Below are 20,182 nucleotides of genomic sequence, written 5' to 3'. Positions count from 1 at the left end.
CTATAATGCTTCCTTTATAGCAAATGATAGTAATCAGTTCAAATAGCTTTTTCTTCACACAATTTTAGCCCTTTCACATGGAAATGAAATAATAACCTCTAGTGGAATAAACTCAATCTAGTACCCACTGTGATTTATTATTACATTTAAACTGTTACTACTAGACTGGCTTCACACTGCAAACATCCTAGACACAAAAACTCTCAAATTTTTTTTTTTTTTTTTTGAAACAGTCTCGCTCTGTCACTCAGGCTGGAGTGCAGTGGTGTGATCTCAGCTCACTGCAACCTCTGCCTCCAGGGTTCAAGTGATTCTCCTGCCTAAGCCTCCTGTGTAACTGAGATTACAGGCACCCGCCACCACACCAAGCTAATTTTTGTATTTTCAGTAGACAGGGTTTCACCATGTTACCCAGGCTGGTCTCGAACTCCTGACCTCAAGTGATTCGCCCATCTCGGCCTCCCAAAGTGCTGAGGTCACAGGCATGAGCCACCATGCCAGGCCAAAACGTAATTTTAAATCTCTTACGCTATGTGGCCATTTTCATTTAAATTTTAAAATTTAAGAGCCAGGTCTCACTAGGTTACCCAGGCTGCTTGCAATCATAGCACGCTACAGCTTCAAATTCCCAGGCTATAGCGATCCTCTGGCCTTAGCCTCCCCAGTAGCAGGGACTACAAGTGTGCACCATGGCACTAAGCTCCAATTTTTATTTGTTATCTGCTTCTGTCTATAAGCTCCACGAGGACAGGAGCCAACTGTTTATTTCCTACTCTTGCAGGGTTTTGTTTGACCCCTTCAACAAATCTCTCCACCTGCTGCATTACAGGGGTCTCTTGCCTTTTGCCTTCTACTTGGATACAAGCAATAGGAGCACCAACAGGTCAGAAGATGGAAAAGAATGAAATCCAGTTATTTATTCCCCCAGCTTATTAATTAATGAAAGGTATAGGCCGGGGACGCACGGTGGCTCACGCCTGCAATCCCAGCACATTGGGAGGCCTCGTGCAGATCATGAGGTCAGGAGAACGAGACCATCCTAACACAGTGAAACCCCGTCTCTACTAAAAATACAAAAAAATTAGCTGGGTGTGGTTGCGCACGCTTATAATCCCAGCTACTCTGGAGGCTGGAGGCACAATAATCTCTTGAACCCGGGACGCAGAGGTTGCAGTGAGCCAAGATCGCACCACTGCACTCCAGCCTGGGTGACACAGCAAGACTCCGTCTCGAAAGACAGAAAAAAAAAATTGTCTTAATCATCATGAATTTCATACATCCCTTTTTGGATCATAGAACCTGTAATAAAACTGGGTGACCACTGCCAATAATTTGTGGGGGAAAAAAAGCTAATTACTGTATAACTTCAATGACTTACAAAAAAACAGAATATCAACTGTGGAAAAATCAAAAAGCATATGAATTTCCTTGATGAGGTAAGATACTTAAAAAATATATATATATAGTATTTATTTATACCAATATATACATTTATATATCTAATATATATGACAGGTACATTCTACATGTATACTAATATATCTACTAGTATATATTTATATATTAGTATAAATACATATATATATATAAATACATATATATATCTCTCTCAATTTTTTTTTTGAGACGTAGTCTCACTCCATGGCCCAGGCTGGAGTGCAGTGGCACAATCTCGGCTCACTGCAACCTCCGCCTCCTGGGTTCAAGCAATTCTCCTGCCTCGGCCTCATGAGTAGCTGGGATTACAGGTGCCTGTCACTGCACCTGGCTAAGTTTTGTATTTTTAGTAGAAACGGGGTTTCACCCTCTTGGCCAAGCTGGTCTTGAACTCCTGACCTCGTGATCCACCTGCCTCGGCCTCTCAAAGTGCTGGGATTACAGGCGTGAGCCACCACGCCTGGGCTAAACTTTTTTAAGGTAACGATCTTTGCAGAAAATTTCTTTACTTAAAAAAACAAAACAAAAACTCACATACATGATGAAAATACAGATTTAAGCCACCCACATCCTCAGTTGTTTTCCTTAGCATATAAATACTTCGTAGTAAGCTTTACAAAGAACTGATGCACTGAGAGACATTTTTTCTGAGCTTAGCAAATTAAAAACAATTTTTAAAAGTCCTTATTAACAATTAGAACAGTTTTGCTGTCAAATAAAGTAGGTCTTTTCTCTTTATTCTCAAAGAACCCCTTAATAAAGGAGGCACTGACAGGTACATTACACATTAATAGGAGATTTTAACACTGCTCATAACTGATAATCTAGTGACCATTAACTCCAAGTTATAACTTGGAAAACATAAAACTATATCCTATTAAGAACTGATTAAAAAGCAAAAGAAACAAAAGTAAGACATTAGCAGCTAGACAATAAAGCAATGACCCTTAATTTAGAAGACAACTTTTTACCAGATACCTAAGACTCTGTGGAGTAAAACTCAGGAAAGGAGAATCAATTCTAGACCCCATCCCATAAGGACTTTAGTTTCCGAAATACCAAAACAAACTTACTTCCCCTGTGGGTAGGTGCCACAGAATGAAGAGTAAAGCAATAAAATGCATATTCAGTGCATGTGAAGTAGAAGGGTATATATTCTATATATATTGTTAAGTTTAGCCTAAAGTCTCTTTACATATCTCAAGTTCAGCTTAAAGGTTTCTCAGTACATAGAACTGTAGCCTAACTGGATGTGTAAACAGACAGTACCCTACTCTTGTGCCAATCACTAAGTTTCAGCCAACCAAAGACAGCGAACTGTTCAAACCATATTCAAATAAGGCAAACGCTGAACTGTAACTAATCCGGCTGTTGCTGTATCTCACTTCCATTTTCCATACATCACTTTCCTTCTGTCCATAAATCTTCAACTATGCAGCTGGGCTGAAGCCTCTGAGACTATTATGGTTCAGGGGCTACCTGATTTGTGAATTGTCCTTTGCTCAATTAAACTCTGCCAAATTTAATTTGTCTAAGGCTTTTCTTTTAACCTTATTCATCATAAAAAGAAAAATTTTAGTTCAAAAACTTAAAACCTGATCATCTAAAAATGAAACCGCCCAGTAGAAATGCTTAGCTCTCACTGTGGTAATTTCGTGAATGTGGAGGAAACTACTAAAACTTTGATATACTAAATAGACAGCTCTGTCCCACATTTATGTTTATTAAAAACTGACATAAACAAACACAACCTGTACAAAAAATATCCCAAATCCCGTATGACTTTGAAATCTTGAGAGACATTATCGCCTAGGACCCCCTCTTCCTCTGCCACGGCCACGTCCTCTTCCTCTTCCTCTGCCTCTGCCTCTTCCTGCAACTGAAGGAAAAGAAAAACAAACCAAGTTCAATTCTCTCCTGCACAAATGTTACCTAGACACCACAAACAACATTTACACACACACCCTTCCCTGTTTATAGCTCTTTATTAGTAGCTACAGTAAATAAAGTTTAACTAGCTTCTGTTAAATGTGTTAGACTTCAGATTCCCCCCACCCCCCAACACATTATCATGCAGAACCAAGAACTAAAGGCCTAGGGAGATTATTATTTGTTTCATTTCAATTTATTTACTAAGAAATGTATCAAATTTAAAAATACTTTTTCTTTATATCATGTCTCAAATTCATCATAACATGATTTGAACCTCACAAAAAAAAGGGAAGATATGTATCACAGAATAGAACATGATCACCTTGATGCCAGAGTTTTGGTAAATGAATAAAATCCAAGCAAGTTAATTCAAAACCAGGAAAGTTTAAATGTATTACATCAAATCACAATCTTATTAACTCTTCAGAAAATTAAAACTCATTTGACCTACACATAATCTAGTGCTTTAATCCAAATAGTAATATCCCTACTGGGTCATCCTAACTCTAGTTGAGTATCACAGTGATAGGGAATTCATCACCCAGAAAACTTACTTCATCTTCAGACAGCTAAGAATATCAGAAAATCTTGACATAGAAGTCAGTCACATTCTAAATGTTTTTGTGTTTTTTTTTTAAATACAGGGTCTCACTCTGTAGTCCCACCTGGAGTGTAATCACACCTCACTGCAGCCTTGAACTCCCGAGCTCAAGTGATCCTCCCACCTAAGCCTCCTGAGTAGCTGGGACTACAGGTACAAACTATCATGTCTGGCTAATTTTTAAAATTTTTGTAGAGATGAGGTCTCCCTTTGTTGCCCAAGCTGCTCTCAAACTCATGGGCCAAAGCAATCCTCCAGCCTCAGCCTCCCAAAGTGGTGGGATTACAGGTGTGAGCCACCGCACCGGGCCACATTAGAAATTTGTACACACTGATTCTAGTCTTACCATTCTAAGCAATAAATAGTAAGTTTAAGATGCTAATTAAGGGACATTACACAAAATAACTGGCCCGTACTCTTACAAAGTATCAAGGTCACAAAAGGAAAACTGAGGAGAACCAGCTGATACGCATTAAAGGAAACTAAGGAAACGTAACAAGTAAATGCAATCTGTTGTACTGGATTGGATCTTGGACCAGGAAAAGGACATTAGAGGGACAATCAGAGAAATGTGAGAAAGGTCTCTAGATAATACAGTAGTGCCACATCAATGTAAAATTTCTAATTTTTTGTAGTTATATGAGATTTTAACATTTAGACAATCTCGGTGAAAAGTGTATGGGAATTCCTTGTACTATTTTTGCAACTTTTTGTGTCTAAAATTATTTCAAAATGAAGTGTTAAAAAAAATAAAGAAAATGGGGGGAAAAACAGAGTTGGAGGGGTATTGTAAAAAAACAACAACAACAACAACAAAAGGGCTGGGCACCTGTAATACCAGCTACTTGGGAGGCTGAGGCAGGAGAACTGCTTGAACCTGGGAGGCAGAGGTTGTAGTGAGTGGAGATCGTGCCACGGCACTCCAGCCTGGGCGACAGAGCATGACTCTGTCTCAAAAAAAAACCAAAAAAACAAAAAAAAAACCCAAGAAAAGAAAATGGACCAGGTATGATGGTGGCTCACACCTGTAATCCCAGCACTTTGGGAGGCCACAGCAGGAGGATTGTTTGAGACCAAGAGTTCAAGACTATCCTGGACAACATAGGGAGACCCTGTCTTTACAAAAAAATAAAAAATTAGCCAGGTTTGGTGGTGCATATCTGTGAAAAAGAAAGATAAATTAAGAACACAACTGCTCACTGCAATCTCCGCCTCTCGGGTTCAAGCGATTCTCCTGCCTCAGCCTCCCGAGTAGCTGGGACTGCAGGCGTCCACCACCACACCCAGCTACTTTTTTGTATTTTTAGTAGAGATGGGGTTTTACTATGTTGGCCAGGCTGGTGATCCACCTGCCTCGGCCTTCCAAAGTGCTGGGGTTACAGGCGTGAGCCACCGCGCCCAGCTGCTGCTGCTTTTTTTTTTTTTAAAGAAAGAAAATAAATGTTTATTCAAAAAAAAAAAAAATCCAAACATTTGGGAGGCCAACGCAGAAGACAGCCTGAAGCCAGGGGTTTGAGGCTGCAGTGAGCTATGATCATGCCACTTCACTGCAGCCTGAGCAACACAGTGAGATCTTGTCTCTTACCAAATAAACAACAAACAAACAATTTTTTTTTTTTTTTTGAGACCAAGTCTCTCTCTGTTGTCCAGGCTGGAGTGCAGTAGTGCGATCTCGGGTCACTACAACCTCTGCCTCCCAGGTTCGAGCAATTCCCTGCCTTAGCCTCCTGAGTGGCTGGGATTACAGGTGACCGCCACCACACCTGGGTAATTTTTGTATTTTCAGTAGGAATGGGGTTTCACCATCTTGGCCAGGCTGGTGTTGAACTCCTGACCTTGTGATCCAGCTGCCTCAGCCTCTGAAAGTGCTGGGATTACAGGCGTGAGCCACCACACCTGGCCCAAACCAATAATTTTTAAATAACTCCCTAACACTAGACTATGACAAACTTGAAACGAAGACTCATTTTCATTATTTAATTTGTTGTAGTCTTTTTTTTTTTTTTTTTTTTTGGCGACAGGGTTTTGCTCTGTCACCCAGGCTGGAGTGCAGTGGCATAATCTCGGCTCACTGGAGCCTCCATTTTCTGGGTTCAAGAAATTCTCCTGCCTCAGCCACCCGAGTAGCTGGGATTACAGGCATCTGCCACCACGCCTGGTTAATTTTTGTATTTTTAGTAGAGACAAAGTTCATGCTATGTTGCCCGGGCTGGTCTCAAACTTCTGAGCTCAGGCGATCTGCCCGCCTCTGCCTCCCAAAGTACTGGGATTACAGGCATGAGCCACCGCACCTGGCCAATTTCAGTTATTTTAAACCATACTATTTTAAATGTGTACACACAAAAACAGTAAGTCTAGGACACGTTAAAATGAGCCAAATTGACCACACTTATCTCCAATATCTTCTGAAATAGTATTTATGATAGAAAAGGAACAAAAATGATAACTACCCAGAGGAACAAAGAAAAGCAGAGAAAACACAGTAGATAAAAGATTTTGGGCCGGGCACCGCGGCTCACACCTGTAATCCCAGCACTTAGGGAGGCCCAGGCAGGCGGATCATGAGGTCAGGAGATCGAGACCACTTGGCTAACACGGTGAAACCCCGTCTCTACTAAAAATACAAAAAATTAGCCGGGCGTGGTTGCAGGCGCCTGTAGTCCCAGCTACTCGGGAGGCAGAGGCAGGACAATGGCGTGAACCCGGGAAGCGGAGCTTGCAGTGAGCCGAGATCGTGCCACTGCACCCCAGCCTGGACGACAGAGCGAGAGTCCATCTCAAAAAAAGATTTCGACTGGGCGCGGTGGCTCCTGCCTGTAATCCCAGCACTTGGGAAGGCAGAGGCGGGTGGATCACTTGAGGGCAGGGGTATGAGACCAGCCTGACCAACAGGATGAAACCCCACCTCTACTAAAAATACAAAATTAGCTGGCTGTGGTGGCACACACCTATAATCCCAGCTACTTGGGAGGCTGAAACAGGAGAATCGCTTGAACCCAGGAGGCAGAGGTTGCAGTGAGCTGAGATCCTGCCACTGCACTCCAGCTTGGTTAACAAGAGCGAAACTCCATCTCAAAAAAAAAAAAAACAAAAAACAAAAAACAAAATTTTTTTCAACAAAATTTTAAATCAGAAAGTAGACTGGGAACTGTAACATTTAGTAAAGGAAGAATAACTTCTGAAAAATCTAAGATTCAGAAGCGTGGAGTAAGATGATATGAGGCAGGGGGGCTTTCAATCATCAATTCCCCGACAGGTAGGTAGGTAGTAAAAAAAAATGTAGAATAACCCTAATGACATTAAAGCAAAACGTCCTCAGATTTGAAAATACAGCCAGCCTTCAATATCCATGGGTTGCACATCCATGGATTTAACCAACTGAGGATCAAAAATGTAGTTTAGGCCTATGATGGTTGTATCTGTACTGAACACATACAGACTTTTTCTTGTCATTAACGCCTAAACAATACAGTATAACTATCTACAGAGCATTTACATTATACTAGGTATTACAAGTAATCTAGAGATGATTTAAAGTGTACAAAAGGATGTGCACAGGTTAGACTGAAACACTACTACCATTTTATGAAAAGGGACTTAAGAATCTGTAGATTTTGGTACCCACAGGGGGTTCTTTTAAAGTGGAAAGCAGCATGGGATAAAGGACCGAGAGAGAGATTAAATCATTGTTTTTCAAGCTATGGATTACAATCATATTTTTTTTTTTTTTTTTTTGAGACAAAGTCTCACTCTGTAGCCCAGGCTGGAGTGCAGTGGCGCGATCTTGGCTCACAGCAACCTCCACCTCTCAGGTTCAAGTGCTTCGTCTGCCTCAACCTCCCGAGTAACTGGGACTAAAGGCACGCGCCACCACGCCCAATTTTTTTTGCATTTTTAGTAGAGAGGGGGTTTCGCCATGTTGACCAGGCTGGTCTGGAACTCCTGGCCTCAGGTGATCCGCCCACCTCGGCCTCCCAAAGTGCTGAGATTACAGGTGTGAGCCACCCTGCCCGACCACATCAATATTTGTTGTTTGTTTGTTTTTTTGAGACAGTGGCTCTGTCACCCAGGCTGGAGTGCAGTGGTGAGATCTCGGCTCACTGCAACCTCCGCCTCCTGGGTTCAAGCGATTCTCCTGCCTCAGCCTCATGAGTAGCTGGGATTACAGGCACCCGCCACCATGCTCAGCTAAGTTTTACATTTTTAGTAGAGATGAGGCTTCACCATGTTGGCCAGGCTGGTCTCGAACTCCTGACCTCGTGATCCACCCGCCTTGGCCTCCCAAAGTGCTTGGATTACAGGCGTGAGCCACTGCGTCCGGTTGCTCAATGTTTTTAATAGCAACACCAAGAATTACTATACATACTATAGGAAATATTAAACAACAAAGACACTTGTGTTGTTTGCAAATAATATCTATATTATGAATAGTGTGGATTAGGATTAGCATTCACAAAAATGTTTATAATCCTTCAAACTTACCAGCTTCCCTTTTCTTAGATTTCACCTTAGGTTCGACATCCACAAGTAGTGTATCCAGAGGTAAACTGTCTGGTAGAATAAAATATCGAATGTTATTTCCTCGAATACTCAGCGTTTCCAGCTGTACAGGTTCTCTGTTCTTCAGGGTCATTTTCACAGCTTTAAGATGTGTATTCATGCTGACATCCACACCTAAAAAGGAAAATAATTGCGCAGTTATTAGTATGATACAAGTTAAGGCAACTAATTAATCTACTGAGCCACAGTAAATACTGGACTACAAAAGAATACTGTTCTTCTACAAAGTGCAAGTTTTCTATGACACAATTTAGCACATGTGCAACTGGTAAATGGGGGAATGTCAGTATAAATCAGCAGTGTTTCCTTCCTAGAGATTTTTCCTAGCACACTAATGTTTTGCTTACAGAAGTGAATGCAGCAAGCCACGGAAGAACCCTGACTGGGCTTTAGGCTCACTACTGATGTGACAGGTATTTCTTTCATGTTTCTCCCACTGTCTTTGTAACTTCCTCATAATCCCCATTCCACCAAACTATCCTCACCTTTGTTTCTGCTTCTCTCTGTATATAAGAATTGTTACTGCTTTTGTTAAGATGGATCATGAGGTCAGGAGTTCGAGACCAACCTGGCCAACATGATGAAACCCCGTCTCTACCAAAAATATAAAAAATTAGCTGGGTGTGGTGGCACGCACCCATAACCCCAGCTACTTGGGAGGCTGAGGTAGGAGAATTGCTTGAACCCGGACCCGGGAGGCAGAGGTTGTAGTGACCTGAGATTGTGCCACTACACTCCAGCCTGGGTAACAGAGTGAGAATCCGTCTAAAAAAAAAAATTTACCCGGGCATGGTGGCAGGCACCTGTAGTCCCAGCTACTTGGGAGGCTGAGACAGGAGAATTGCTTGACCCCAGGCGGCGGAGGTTGCAGTGAGCTGAGATCGTGCCACTGCACTCCGGCCCAGGTGACAGAGCAAAACTGTTTCAAAAAAAAAAAAAAAATTACATAATTCAGACAAAAAAATAAGGATCTGTACTACAATAATGTTCATTAAGCAATAAAAAAATAAACTCTGGCTAGGTAAAAGAGAAGAAAAAAAATGTTATAAAAGCAGTCCAACCTCCGTACCTGTGATTGTTCCATGGACCTGTGTTCCGTTCTTCAATTCAATGGTTACAGTTTCATGACTCAATTTCATCAAAAATCTATAAATAGGAATAAAACCATTAATTTTTACCTGTAACACTTTAAAATCACATTTATTAAGGTGAAAGGGTGAAACATCTCGATGTTGAAAATTTGCTAGATGCTATCTGCATCAATTCCTATCAATAATCTGCATAACAATTTCAGCTTTCCTGAATTATATCCTCAACCTTTATGAAGGAACACAACAATACTAACATAAACTGTCATTTGGACGTTGCTAATTCTCAAACCTGAAATCCAGACATACAAGATCTTAGACTCATTATAAACCATGAAAAAGAAATAGGCCAGGCGTGGTGGCTCACGCCTATAATCCCAGCACTTTGGGAGGCCAAGGCGGGTGGATCACGAGGTCAGGAGATCGAGATCATCCTGGCTAACATGGTGAAACCCCGTCTCTACTAAAAAATACAAAAAATTAGCTGGGCATGGTGGCGGGCACCTGTAGTCCCAGCTACTCGGGAGGCTGAGGCAGGAGAATGGCGTGAACCTGGGAAGCAGAGCTCTCAGTGAGCCAAGATCGCGCCACTGCACTCCAGCCTGGGCAACAGAGCGAGACTCCGTCTCAAAAAAAAAAAAAGAAATAAAGAATTACAGTCGGTAAAAAGATTACAAGCTTATTATAATGCCTATAAAGTAAAAATCTCCCTTCCTAACCCCCTGCACTGTGGGTATGTAGGAATATTATTCCAGATCATTTTATATGCATTCAGAAGGATATATACAGATTTCTTTTTACATAAATTGGGTCATATTTTATTCACGTCTATAACTTGTAGTCCTCATTTAGCAGTTTATATTGGACATATTTCCATTTCAACATACAAAACATTCTAAGAACTGAGGCTGGGCGTGATGGCTCATGCCTATTTATAATCCCAGCACTTTGGGAGGCCGAGGAGGGCGGATCATCTGAGGTCAGGAATTCAAGACCAGCCTGGCCAACATGGTGAAAATCCATCTCTACAAAAACACAAAAATTAGCTGGGCAGGATGGCGTGCGCCTGTAATCCTAGCTCCTCAGGAGGCTGAGGCAGGAGAATCGCTTAAACCTGGGAGGCAGAGGTTGCAGTGAGCCGAGATCGCACCACTGCACTCCAGCCTGGGGACAGAGCAAGACTCCATCTCAAAAAAAAAAAAAATAAAATAAAATAAAATTAGCCAGGCAAGGTGGCGCACGCCTGTAATCCCAGCTACTTGGAAGGCTGGGGCATGAGAATCGCTTGAACCCGGGAGGCAGCATTTGCAGTGAGATTGTTCCACTGTACCCCAGCCTGAGTGACAGAGCAAGACTCCATCTCAAAAAAAGCCAAAATAACAAAATAACATTCTAAGAACTGGGAAGTATTCCACTATATGGAAATGTCAAAATTTATTACCGCCTGTTGACGGACATTACTTTGGTTCAATTTTTTCCCATTACAAACCCAATTATGCAAACCCTCACCAACACAAGTTGCTACAAGTCTTTCAAATTTTCGTCAATTTGATGGGTGAAAAATTTGCTTTTCCTTAATTACCTGTGAGATTGAATATCTTATCTTTTTTTTGACACACAGTCTCGCTCTGTCACCCAGGCTGGAGTGCAGTGGCACAATCTCGGCTCACTGCAACCTCCACCTCCTAGGTTCACGCCATTCTCCTGCCTCAGCCTCCCGAGTAGCTGGGATTACAGGCGCTCGCCACCACACCTGGCTAATTTTTTGTATTTTTTTTTTTTAGTAGAGACGGGGTTTCACCATGTTAACCAGGATGGCCTTGATCTTCTGACCTCGTGACCCACCCGCCTCGGCCTCCCAAAGTGCTGGGATTACAGGCATGAGCCACCGCGCCCTGCCTGAATATCTTTTCATTAATAGGGGAAAACTACTTCTCCCGTGAATTACCTGTTCACATTATTGACATTCTCAATTAGGCTGAGTTTTTCTTTTATTTTTTACTGGTTTGCCAGTCATTCAAGTTTGTTGTTTATGGTTTCTTTAGTCACACAAACTTTTTTCACTTTTATGTTTTGAATTTGTTCACCCTCCTGGGATACATAATTTGCCTAGGAAAGGGTTTTTTCTATGCCAAGATTGTAAAAAAATAGTGTCTTATTTTCTTCTACTTTTAGAGTTCTAATCTACTTGGAATTGATCTTTTTTACGCAGTGTAAGGCACAAATCTGTCTTTATTACTTTCCCCAACTGAATAGCCAGTTGCCTTGATAATATATAATGAACAATCTATCCACTTCTCACTTCATCTAGATTTCTGTTCTCCCCTTTTTATAAAATTTTGCAGAGGATGAAAAGTTAAAGCATTTACAAATATTGTCAATTGCCAGTGCAGTGGCTCATGCCTGTAATTTCACCACTTTGAGAGGCCAAGGTGGGATGATCGCTTCAGGCCAGGAGTTTGAGACCTGCCTGGTCAACAAAGCAAGATCCTGTCTCTACAAAAATAAAAATAAAAAAAAAAATTAGTTGGCCGGGTGCAGTAGCTCATGCCTGTAACCCCAGCACTTTGGGAGGCCAAGGTGGGCGGGTCACAATGTCAGGAGTTGGAGACCAGCTTGGCCAATATGGTGAAATCCCATCTCTACTAAAAATACAAAAAATTAGCCAGGTGTGGTGGTGCAGGTCTGTAATCCCAGCTACTCAGGAGGCTGAGGCAGGAGAATCGCTTGAACCTGGGAGGCAGATCAGTAAGCCAAGATCGTGCCATTGCACTGCAGCCCGGGTGACAGAGCAAGACTCCATCTAGAAAGAAATACAAATAAAAAAATTAGCTGGGCCTCTTGGCTCATGCCTGTAGTCTCAGCTCCTTGGAGTCTGAGGTGGGAGGATCGCTAGAGCCCAGGACTTTGAGGCTGCAATGAGCCATGACTGTGTCACTGCCCTGGAGCCTGTGTGGCAGAGCAAGACTCCGTCTTTTTTTAAAATTCTATTTTTTTTTTGAGACGGAGTCTCGCTCTGTCACCCAGGCTGGAGTGCAGTGGCATGATCTTGGCTCAATGCAACCTCCGCCTCTTGGGTTCAAGCAATTCTCCTGCCTCAGCCTCCCAAGTAGCTGGGACTACAGGCGCCTGCCACCACATCTGGCTGATTTTTGTATTTTTAGTAGAGACAGGGTTTCACCAGTTGGGCTGGTCTCGAACTTCTGACCTCAGGTGATCCGCCCACCTTGGCCTCCCAAAGTGCTGGGATTACAGGCGTAAGCCACCAGGCCTGGCCCTTTTTTTTAAAGACAGTCTTCGCCAGGTGTGGTGGCTCATGCCTGTAATCCCAGCACTTTGGGAGGCGGAGGCAGGCGGATCACCTGAGGTCAGAAGTTCGAGACCAGCCTGGCCAACATGGCGAAACCCCGTCTCTGCTAAAAATACAAAAAAATTAGCCAGACTTGGTGGCACTTGACTGTAATCCCAGCTACTGGGGAGGCTGAGGCAGGAGAACTGCTTGAGCCCGGGAGACAGAGGTTGCAGTGAGCCAAGACTGCGCCACTAAACTCCAGCCTGGACAATAGAGTGAGACTTTGTCGAAAAAACAAACGAAAAAAAACTGATCACACCATCTCAAAGTAAGTTGTAGGCATTACGACACTTCAGCATGCATTTTCTAATGACATTCTCCTATATAACCATAATCTCACAATCACATCTAAGAAAATGAACCCCACACTATCATACAATACACAGTTCACATAAAAACTTTTAGTCTATAATGTATACTTTGAAGTAATAGATCCTATCATCTATCACACTAAATGGTACACGTAAGATAACCTATTATCCTCCCTCACTAGACTATTGTTGAGGGTAGGAATCGTAAGCTCTATATCTAATCCTAGACTGTAACAGGCACTGAATAATGTTGGCTGAAATGTTTTAAGGAATAAAGGGAAACCCACCTTAAAATGCCTTTTCTTAATTTCTTTTTTTTTTTAGTTGTATAGACAGCCATCACAAAAAAGAAATTACTTGGTCTGGGATATAACAAGCCTCAAACTTTAAGAAGACTCATGAGTTGAATCTCTTTTTATATATGACATCAAGAAAATGTTTTTCTCAACGAATTGGTAACACTTTATTTCACCAGAGAATTACTCAGCTCCAAATTTAACAATCAATTATAACTAGAAAAGCCTAGAATTCTGAACTAATGGTTTCCTCCCATTATCAAGTTTTTGTTTTTATCTTTTACATGAATTTACTATCCCAGTTAGTAAGAACTTTTACTATAAAAGTTCTTCAAATCATTTTTGGAAGCAAAGAAGATAAATAAAAGGAAAAAAAAAACCTTAGGTGGCCAGGCACAGTGGCTCAGATACATAAAAGATATGTAAAAATAACTGTAAGTTGTAGAAAGCAATAAAGATATACACAGGCTTTTTTGTTTTTTTTTTTAACAGAGGTTTTTAGTTTAGGTTTTTTCTGAGACTATGCCACCATGCCCGGCTAATATTTTTTAAATTTTTAAATTTTTTGTAGAGATGTGGTTTTGCCATGTTGCCTAGGCTAGTCTTAAACTCCTGAGCTCAAGCAATCAGCCTGCCTTGGCCTCCCAAAGTGCTGGGATTACAAGCGTGAGCCACTGCACCCAGCTACACACAGGTTTTTTACTAAGAATATATTGTAGCATGTGGAGAAGGGAGTCAGGTATTAGGGGACTCCTAGTAAGAAGCCTGAAAAGTTGGAAATATGCAGCAAGAAGAAACAAAAGAAAAAATACAGCATAAGACACAGAGTAATTATAGATACTAAGATGGAGTCTTGCTCTGTTGCCCAGGCTGGAGTGCAATGGCGCAATCTCAATCTGAGCTCATTGCAACCTCCGTCTCCCGGGTTCAAGAGATTCTTGTGCCTCAGCCTCCCAAGTAGCTGAGACTACAGGTGCATGCCACCACACCCAGCTAATTTTTGTATTTTTAGTAGAGATGGGATTTCACCACATTGGCCAGGCTGGTCTCGATCTCCTGACCTTGTGATCTGCCTGCCTCGGCCTCACAAAGTGCTACGATGACAAGCATGAACCACCACGCCTGGGCGATGAAATGTTAAGTTCAGTATTTTAGGTCCTATGAGTAGAGAGGAGTTAGGCAGGTTCCTTTCATGGAAAGCCTAAGCTCTGTTAAAGAATTCCTCTAGGAGAGCTACTGAAGGATTTTCATCAATGAAGTGGAGTACCAGGCTCATATTCACATTTAAAAGAGAACCTAGGGCAAATGTTCAGAAACAGATTTTAGAAAGACAAGAGACCAAAGTATAATCTCTAGGAAGACAAATTATGTGACTAGAGTAGTACATATACAAGTTAAAACTACAGTAATCGAGACATAAGGAACAACAAATAGATCAATGAAACAATACAAGCAAACAGATCTATTTCTGGTCCCACATTTACATGGTTGATTTAGCTGGGATTACAGGCACTCGCCACCACAACCAGCTAATTTTTGTATTTCTTTTTTTTTCAGTAGAGCCAGGGTTTCGCCATGTTGGTCAGGCTGGTCTCCAACTCCTGACCTCAGGTGATCTGCCTGCCTTGGATTCCGAAAAGTGCTGGGATTACAGGCATGAGCCACCAAGCCTGGCCTTATATGGTTGATTTTTTACAAAGGTGCCAAAGACGTGTAACAGGCAAAGGAAAGTGTTTTCAACAAATGATGCTGGAATAACTGGAAATCCATACAGAAAAAAAACGAACCTGGACCACTAACACCATTTTCCAAAAGTAATCCAAGATGGATGATAGTCACTTGAGCCCAAGAGTTCCAGATATAGGCTGGGCACGGTGGCTCACGCCTGTAATCCCAGCACTTTGGGAGGCCGAGGCAGGCAGATCACAAGGTCAGGAGATCGAGACCAGCCTGGCCAATGTGGTGAAATCCCATCTCTACTAAAATACAAAAAAAATAAGCCAGGCATAGTGGCACATGCCTATAGTCCCAGCTACTCGGGAGGCTGAGGCAGGGGAATCACTTGAACCTGGGAGGTGGAGGTCGCAGTGAGCCGAGAGTGCGCCACTGCACTCCAGTCTGGCAACAGAGCAAGACTCCATCTCAAAAAAAAAAAAAAAAAAAGACTTAAAGAGTTCCAGATACATAAAAATCGATCAGTCAGGCGCGGTGGCTCACGCCTGTAATCCCAGTACTTTGGGAGGCCAAGGCGGGTGGATCACGAGGTCAGGAGTTCGAGACCAGCCTGACCAACATGGTGAAACTCTGTCTCTACTAAAAATACAAAAATTAGCCAGGCATGGTGGCAGGCGCCTGTAATCCCAGCTACTTGGGAGGCTGAGGCAGGAGAATCGCTTGAACCTGGAAGGCAGAGGTTGCAGTGAGCTGAGATCACACAATTGTACTCCAGCCTGAGCTACAAGAAGAGAGACACTATTAAGGAAATGAACATGTAAACCACACACTGAGAGAAAACACATCTGACAAAGAACTGGTATCCAGGACACAGATCTAACTTCTACAACTCTGGGCCGGGCGCAGTGGCTCACGCCAGTAATCCCAGCACTTTGGGAGGCCGAGGCAGGCAGATCACGAGGTCAGGAAATTGAGACCATCCTGGCTAACACAGTGAAATCCCGTCTCTACTAAAAATACAAAAAATTAGCCGGGCGTGGTGGCAGGCGCCTGTAGTCCCAGCTACTCGGGAGGCTGAGGCAGGAGAATGGCGTGAACCCAGGAGGCGGAGCTTGCAGTGAACCAAGATCGTGCCATTGCACTCCAGCCTGGGTGACAGAGTGAGACTCCGCCTCAAAAACAAACAAATAAGCAAAAAACCAACTAAACCCTAAGGAGATAACCACTACATACCCACTAAAACGGCTAAAATTAAAGACTGAGCAAACACCACCACATACTGGTGAGGATGTGAACCAATTGTTATTCTAATATATTGTTAATGGAAGTGTAAAATGGTACAACCACTTTGGAAAATGGTCTGGAAATTTCTTAAAAAGCTAAACACATAACTATGTTACAGTCCATCAACTCCACTCTTGAGTATTTACCCACGAAAATTTGTTTCCCTCCAAAAACCTGAAGAATATTCAATGTAGTTGTAAACAAAATACATAACTTTTTATTTTATTTTCTTGTAATTTTTTAAAATACGGAGCTTTTTTTTTTCTTTTTTTTTTTTTGAGACAGAGTCTCGCTCTGTTGCCCAAGCTGGAGTGCAATGGCGTGATCTCAGCTCACTGCTATCTCCACCTCCTGGGTTCAAGGGATTCTCCTGCCTCAGCCTCCCTTGTAGCTGGGATTACAGGCACCTGCCACCATGCCCAGCTACTTTTTTGGTATTTTTAGTAGAGACGGGGTTTCACCATGTTGGTCAGGCTGGTTTCAAACTCCTGACCTCAGGTGATCCACCCGCCTCGGCCTCCCAAAGTGCTGGGATTACAGACGTGAGCCACTGCGCCCGGCCTAAAACACAGAACTTCCAAACACACAATGCACTAACATCCAGTAATAAAAATGAACACATTACTGATACACTTCACAACGTGGATGAATCTCAAAAACATGTAACTAAAAGAAGTTTTACGCAAAAATACTTTGTGATTCCAAATATATGAAATTCTAGCGCAGGCAAAATTCATTTCTGGTGGAAGAAACTGGTTGCATCTAGGGGTATGGAGCCACAGGTTGCCTGGGAAAGGCTTGAGGAAACTGTCTGAGGTTTTGGTAATGTTACTTCTGTTGATATGGGTTTAGGTTACAAAAGTGTTTACATTTTTCAATAGCAGGAAATATACACTGCATTTCGTTGTATAAGATATTTACCTTAAAGAAGGAAAACAAAAATCCACGAGTGGGATAAAAAGGGCCTGAACCTCAATGGTGGTGACTGGAATGAAAGGAGGCTACTATGGGCAGGACAAATACACAATTATCCCTCCCTAAATGAGCCCAGGAACCAAATGGATTCAAATTATTTTCAGATGAATCTTTCACTGTCTGAATTCTTTCTACTTAGTGAAACTTGGATATCAAATAGTCAGTAACACAGTGTCCCTCAGTATAAAACACACTATTTAAACCCAAAAACCAAACAGGATAATGTGGGTCACTTTTATGAAGTAGGTAAAACTGGCAAAATTGGCAATGTATCAAATGTCAAGGACATCAGGAGAGAAAAAGTCAAGCTCACCTCCCAGGTTTTTGGTTAGGGTGACAGTGAGAATAAGGATGACAATGCTGCCAACTGAGATACAGAAATAAGTCTACTGAAAATGCAAACCAGTTAGTCAAACAATCATTTTCTGGAGGAAAAATAACATTCTCTAGTAAGAAAAAAAATTTGTTTCTATATTTTACCTAAGACACAAAACAGGATTCAGTACAGGTATTAAAAATTAATGGAAAATTGTCATAACATGCAGTATCTTTAAAGGGAACAAATGGAATCCAAGGTGTATTACACAAAATTGAACTATGAGTAGATTAAGATTCAGATTGGCAGGTATGGAGAAATTTCAAAAAATGTAATTTTCTTTTTTTGAGACCGAGTCTCGCTCTGTTGCCCAGGCTGGAGTGCAGTGGTGCGATCTCAGCTCACTGAAACCTCCCAGGATCAAGTGATTCTCTTACCTCAGCCTCCTGAGTAGCTGGGATTACAGGCGCCCGCCACCACGCCCGGCTAATTTTTGTATTTTTTCGAAAGAATGGGTTTCACCACGTTGGCCAGGAAGGTCCTGAACTCCTGACCTCAGGCGATCCGCCTGCGTCAGCCTCCCAAAGTGTTGGGATTACAGGCGTGAGCCACCACGTCCAGCCCAAAAAATGCACTTTAAATTCTATGACTTCCTATCCAAACTTATAGTTCAAATAAAAACATACCAAAAATTAACCTTAAATGTCTTTTGTACCAACTCCTCCCTGAATATAATTTTTTTTTTTTTTTGAGATGGAGTCTCGCTCTGTCGCCCAGGCTGGAGCGTAGTGCCACGATATCGGCTCACTGCAACCTCTGCCTCCTGGGTTCAAGCGATTCTCCTGCCTCAGCCTCCTCAGTAGCTGGGATTACAGGCGCGCGCCACCACGCCCCGCTAACTTTTGTAATTTTAGTAGAGACGGGGTTTCACCATGTTGGTCAGGCTGGCCTCGAACTCCTGACCTAGTGATCCACCAGCCTTGGCCTCCCAAAGTGCTGGGGTTACAGGCGTGAGCCACTGCGCCTGGCCTCCTCCCTGAATGTTGAAAGCTTTTATGTGTTATTTAAAACGTTTCAAACAAACGTTATTTCAGACGTTATCTACTTGTCTGTCATCCCCACTAACCAGAAAACTCCAACAAGGCAGGTACTCTGCCTTTTAAAAAATCCTATTACCAGCGCCTAGTATGTATGTAACAGGTGCCCAATAACTATTTAGCGGATATTGACAATCCTTGACTCAACAGGAAAAAACAAGCTAAATATTTATAATTGCTGGCTTAGTTATTAGAAACGTCTGCCTCTGTTCCAGGCTTAGTCTCAAGGAAAAACACCAAAACCAAATCTACTTGCAGGTAGTTTAGAATTATTCACATCAGCAAACAAGTCTTCAGAAGACTCACCTAACTGACAGGGTCTATTTATTTCTTAAGAAATAAAACAGGAGAACTATATATTATCTGGGTAATCAGCCACAATTACGTTGTGATAATTTCTGCCCTATATTGGGAGATTTTCCTAAATAAAAAGCCTACCTTAAAGGGAAATAGAGGTGGAATAATCAATCACAAATCTAAGGAGAATAAAAAGGTAAACTTAAAAATCGGCCGGGCACGGTGGCTCACACCTGTAATCTCAGCCCTTTGGGAGGGCGAGGCGGGCAGAAAGCTTGAGCCCAGGAGTTCGAGACCAGCCTGGTCAACAAAGTGAGACACCGTCTTTATTTAAAAAAAAACAAAAACTTGTGAAGCCGGAAGTCCTTCTCTGATTTGAAATATTTTGCAAACAGGTTTGTTTCCAGATAAGCTCATACAGCTTTCTAAGTACTCTTAAGTAGAACTGGGGAGTTCCACTCAAAAAGAAAATGAGTAACTGTAAGAGGGAGATGTGTCCCAGGAGGCGCTGCACCTTTAAAGCCTCTAAGTCACTAGGCGGGAAGAAAAGGCTCGGCCTTTATACCAATCTCTTGGAAGACACGCGGGATCCGCGAGCGACCCAGGCGGAAGCCCAGGCCCGAGCACGAGCTGCGGGCGCAGTAAAGCCGGCCGTTAGCAGGCCGCGCACACGCGGCTTTCCCGCCTCCTGCAAATGGGAGAGCCCAGCCTTCCGGACTCCGGGCCAAGCCCTCCCTTCACAGCCCCCAGAGCTGCTTGGTCACTCCCTCACCTCACGAGCTTCATCCTAGCGGCGCCGTCACCCTCTGGGTCCGACAGCACACAGAATCCTTCAACCGAACACTGACCGACTGCAGTATGAATGGCCGGAAGCGCCTACTCCAGGGGCTCCGGACGTCAAGAGCGCGCGGAGCACTGCAGACGCATGGCGGAAACGCCGAGGCTGCGCTGGGCCGCACTCT

At 42.7% G+C, this 20,182-nt stretch overlaps 1 protein-coding gene across 1 annotated transcript; it reads right to left on the bottom strand.

The window, feature by feature from the left end:
* Positions 1-3,140: 3,140 nt before the first annotated feature.
* SNRPD1 (small nuclear ribonucleoprotein D1 polypeptide) lies at positions 3,141-20,129 on the bottom strand. Its single transcript, XM_019014181.4, has 4 exons — positions 19,993-20,129; positions 9,600-9,676; positions 8,453-8,644; positions 3,141-3,316 (listed from the first exon to the last, which is right to left on the bottom strand). The coding sequence occupies exons 1-4, from the start codon at positions 20,004-20,006 to the stop codon at positions 3,240-3,242; spliced, it is 360 nt and encodes a 119-aa protein (XP_018869726.1). The 5' UTR covers positions 20,007-20,129; the 3' UTR covers positions 3,141-3,239.
* Between the last annotated feature and the right edge of the window lie 53 nt (positions 20,130-20,182).

The sequence above is a fragment of the Gorilla gorilla genome, chromosome 17, assembly GCF_029281585.2.
Source record: "Gorilla gorilla gorilla isolate KB3781 chromosome 17, NHGRI_mGorGor1-v2.1_pri, whole genome shotgun sequence".
NCBI classification, from domain to species: domain Eukaryota; kingdom Metazoa; phylum Chordata; class Mammalia; order Primates; family Hominidae; genus Gorilla; species Gorilla gorilla.
This window is presented reverse-complemented; position numbering and strand designations above follow the sequence as displayed.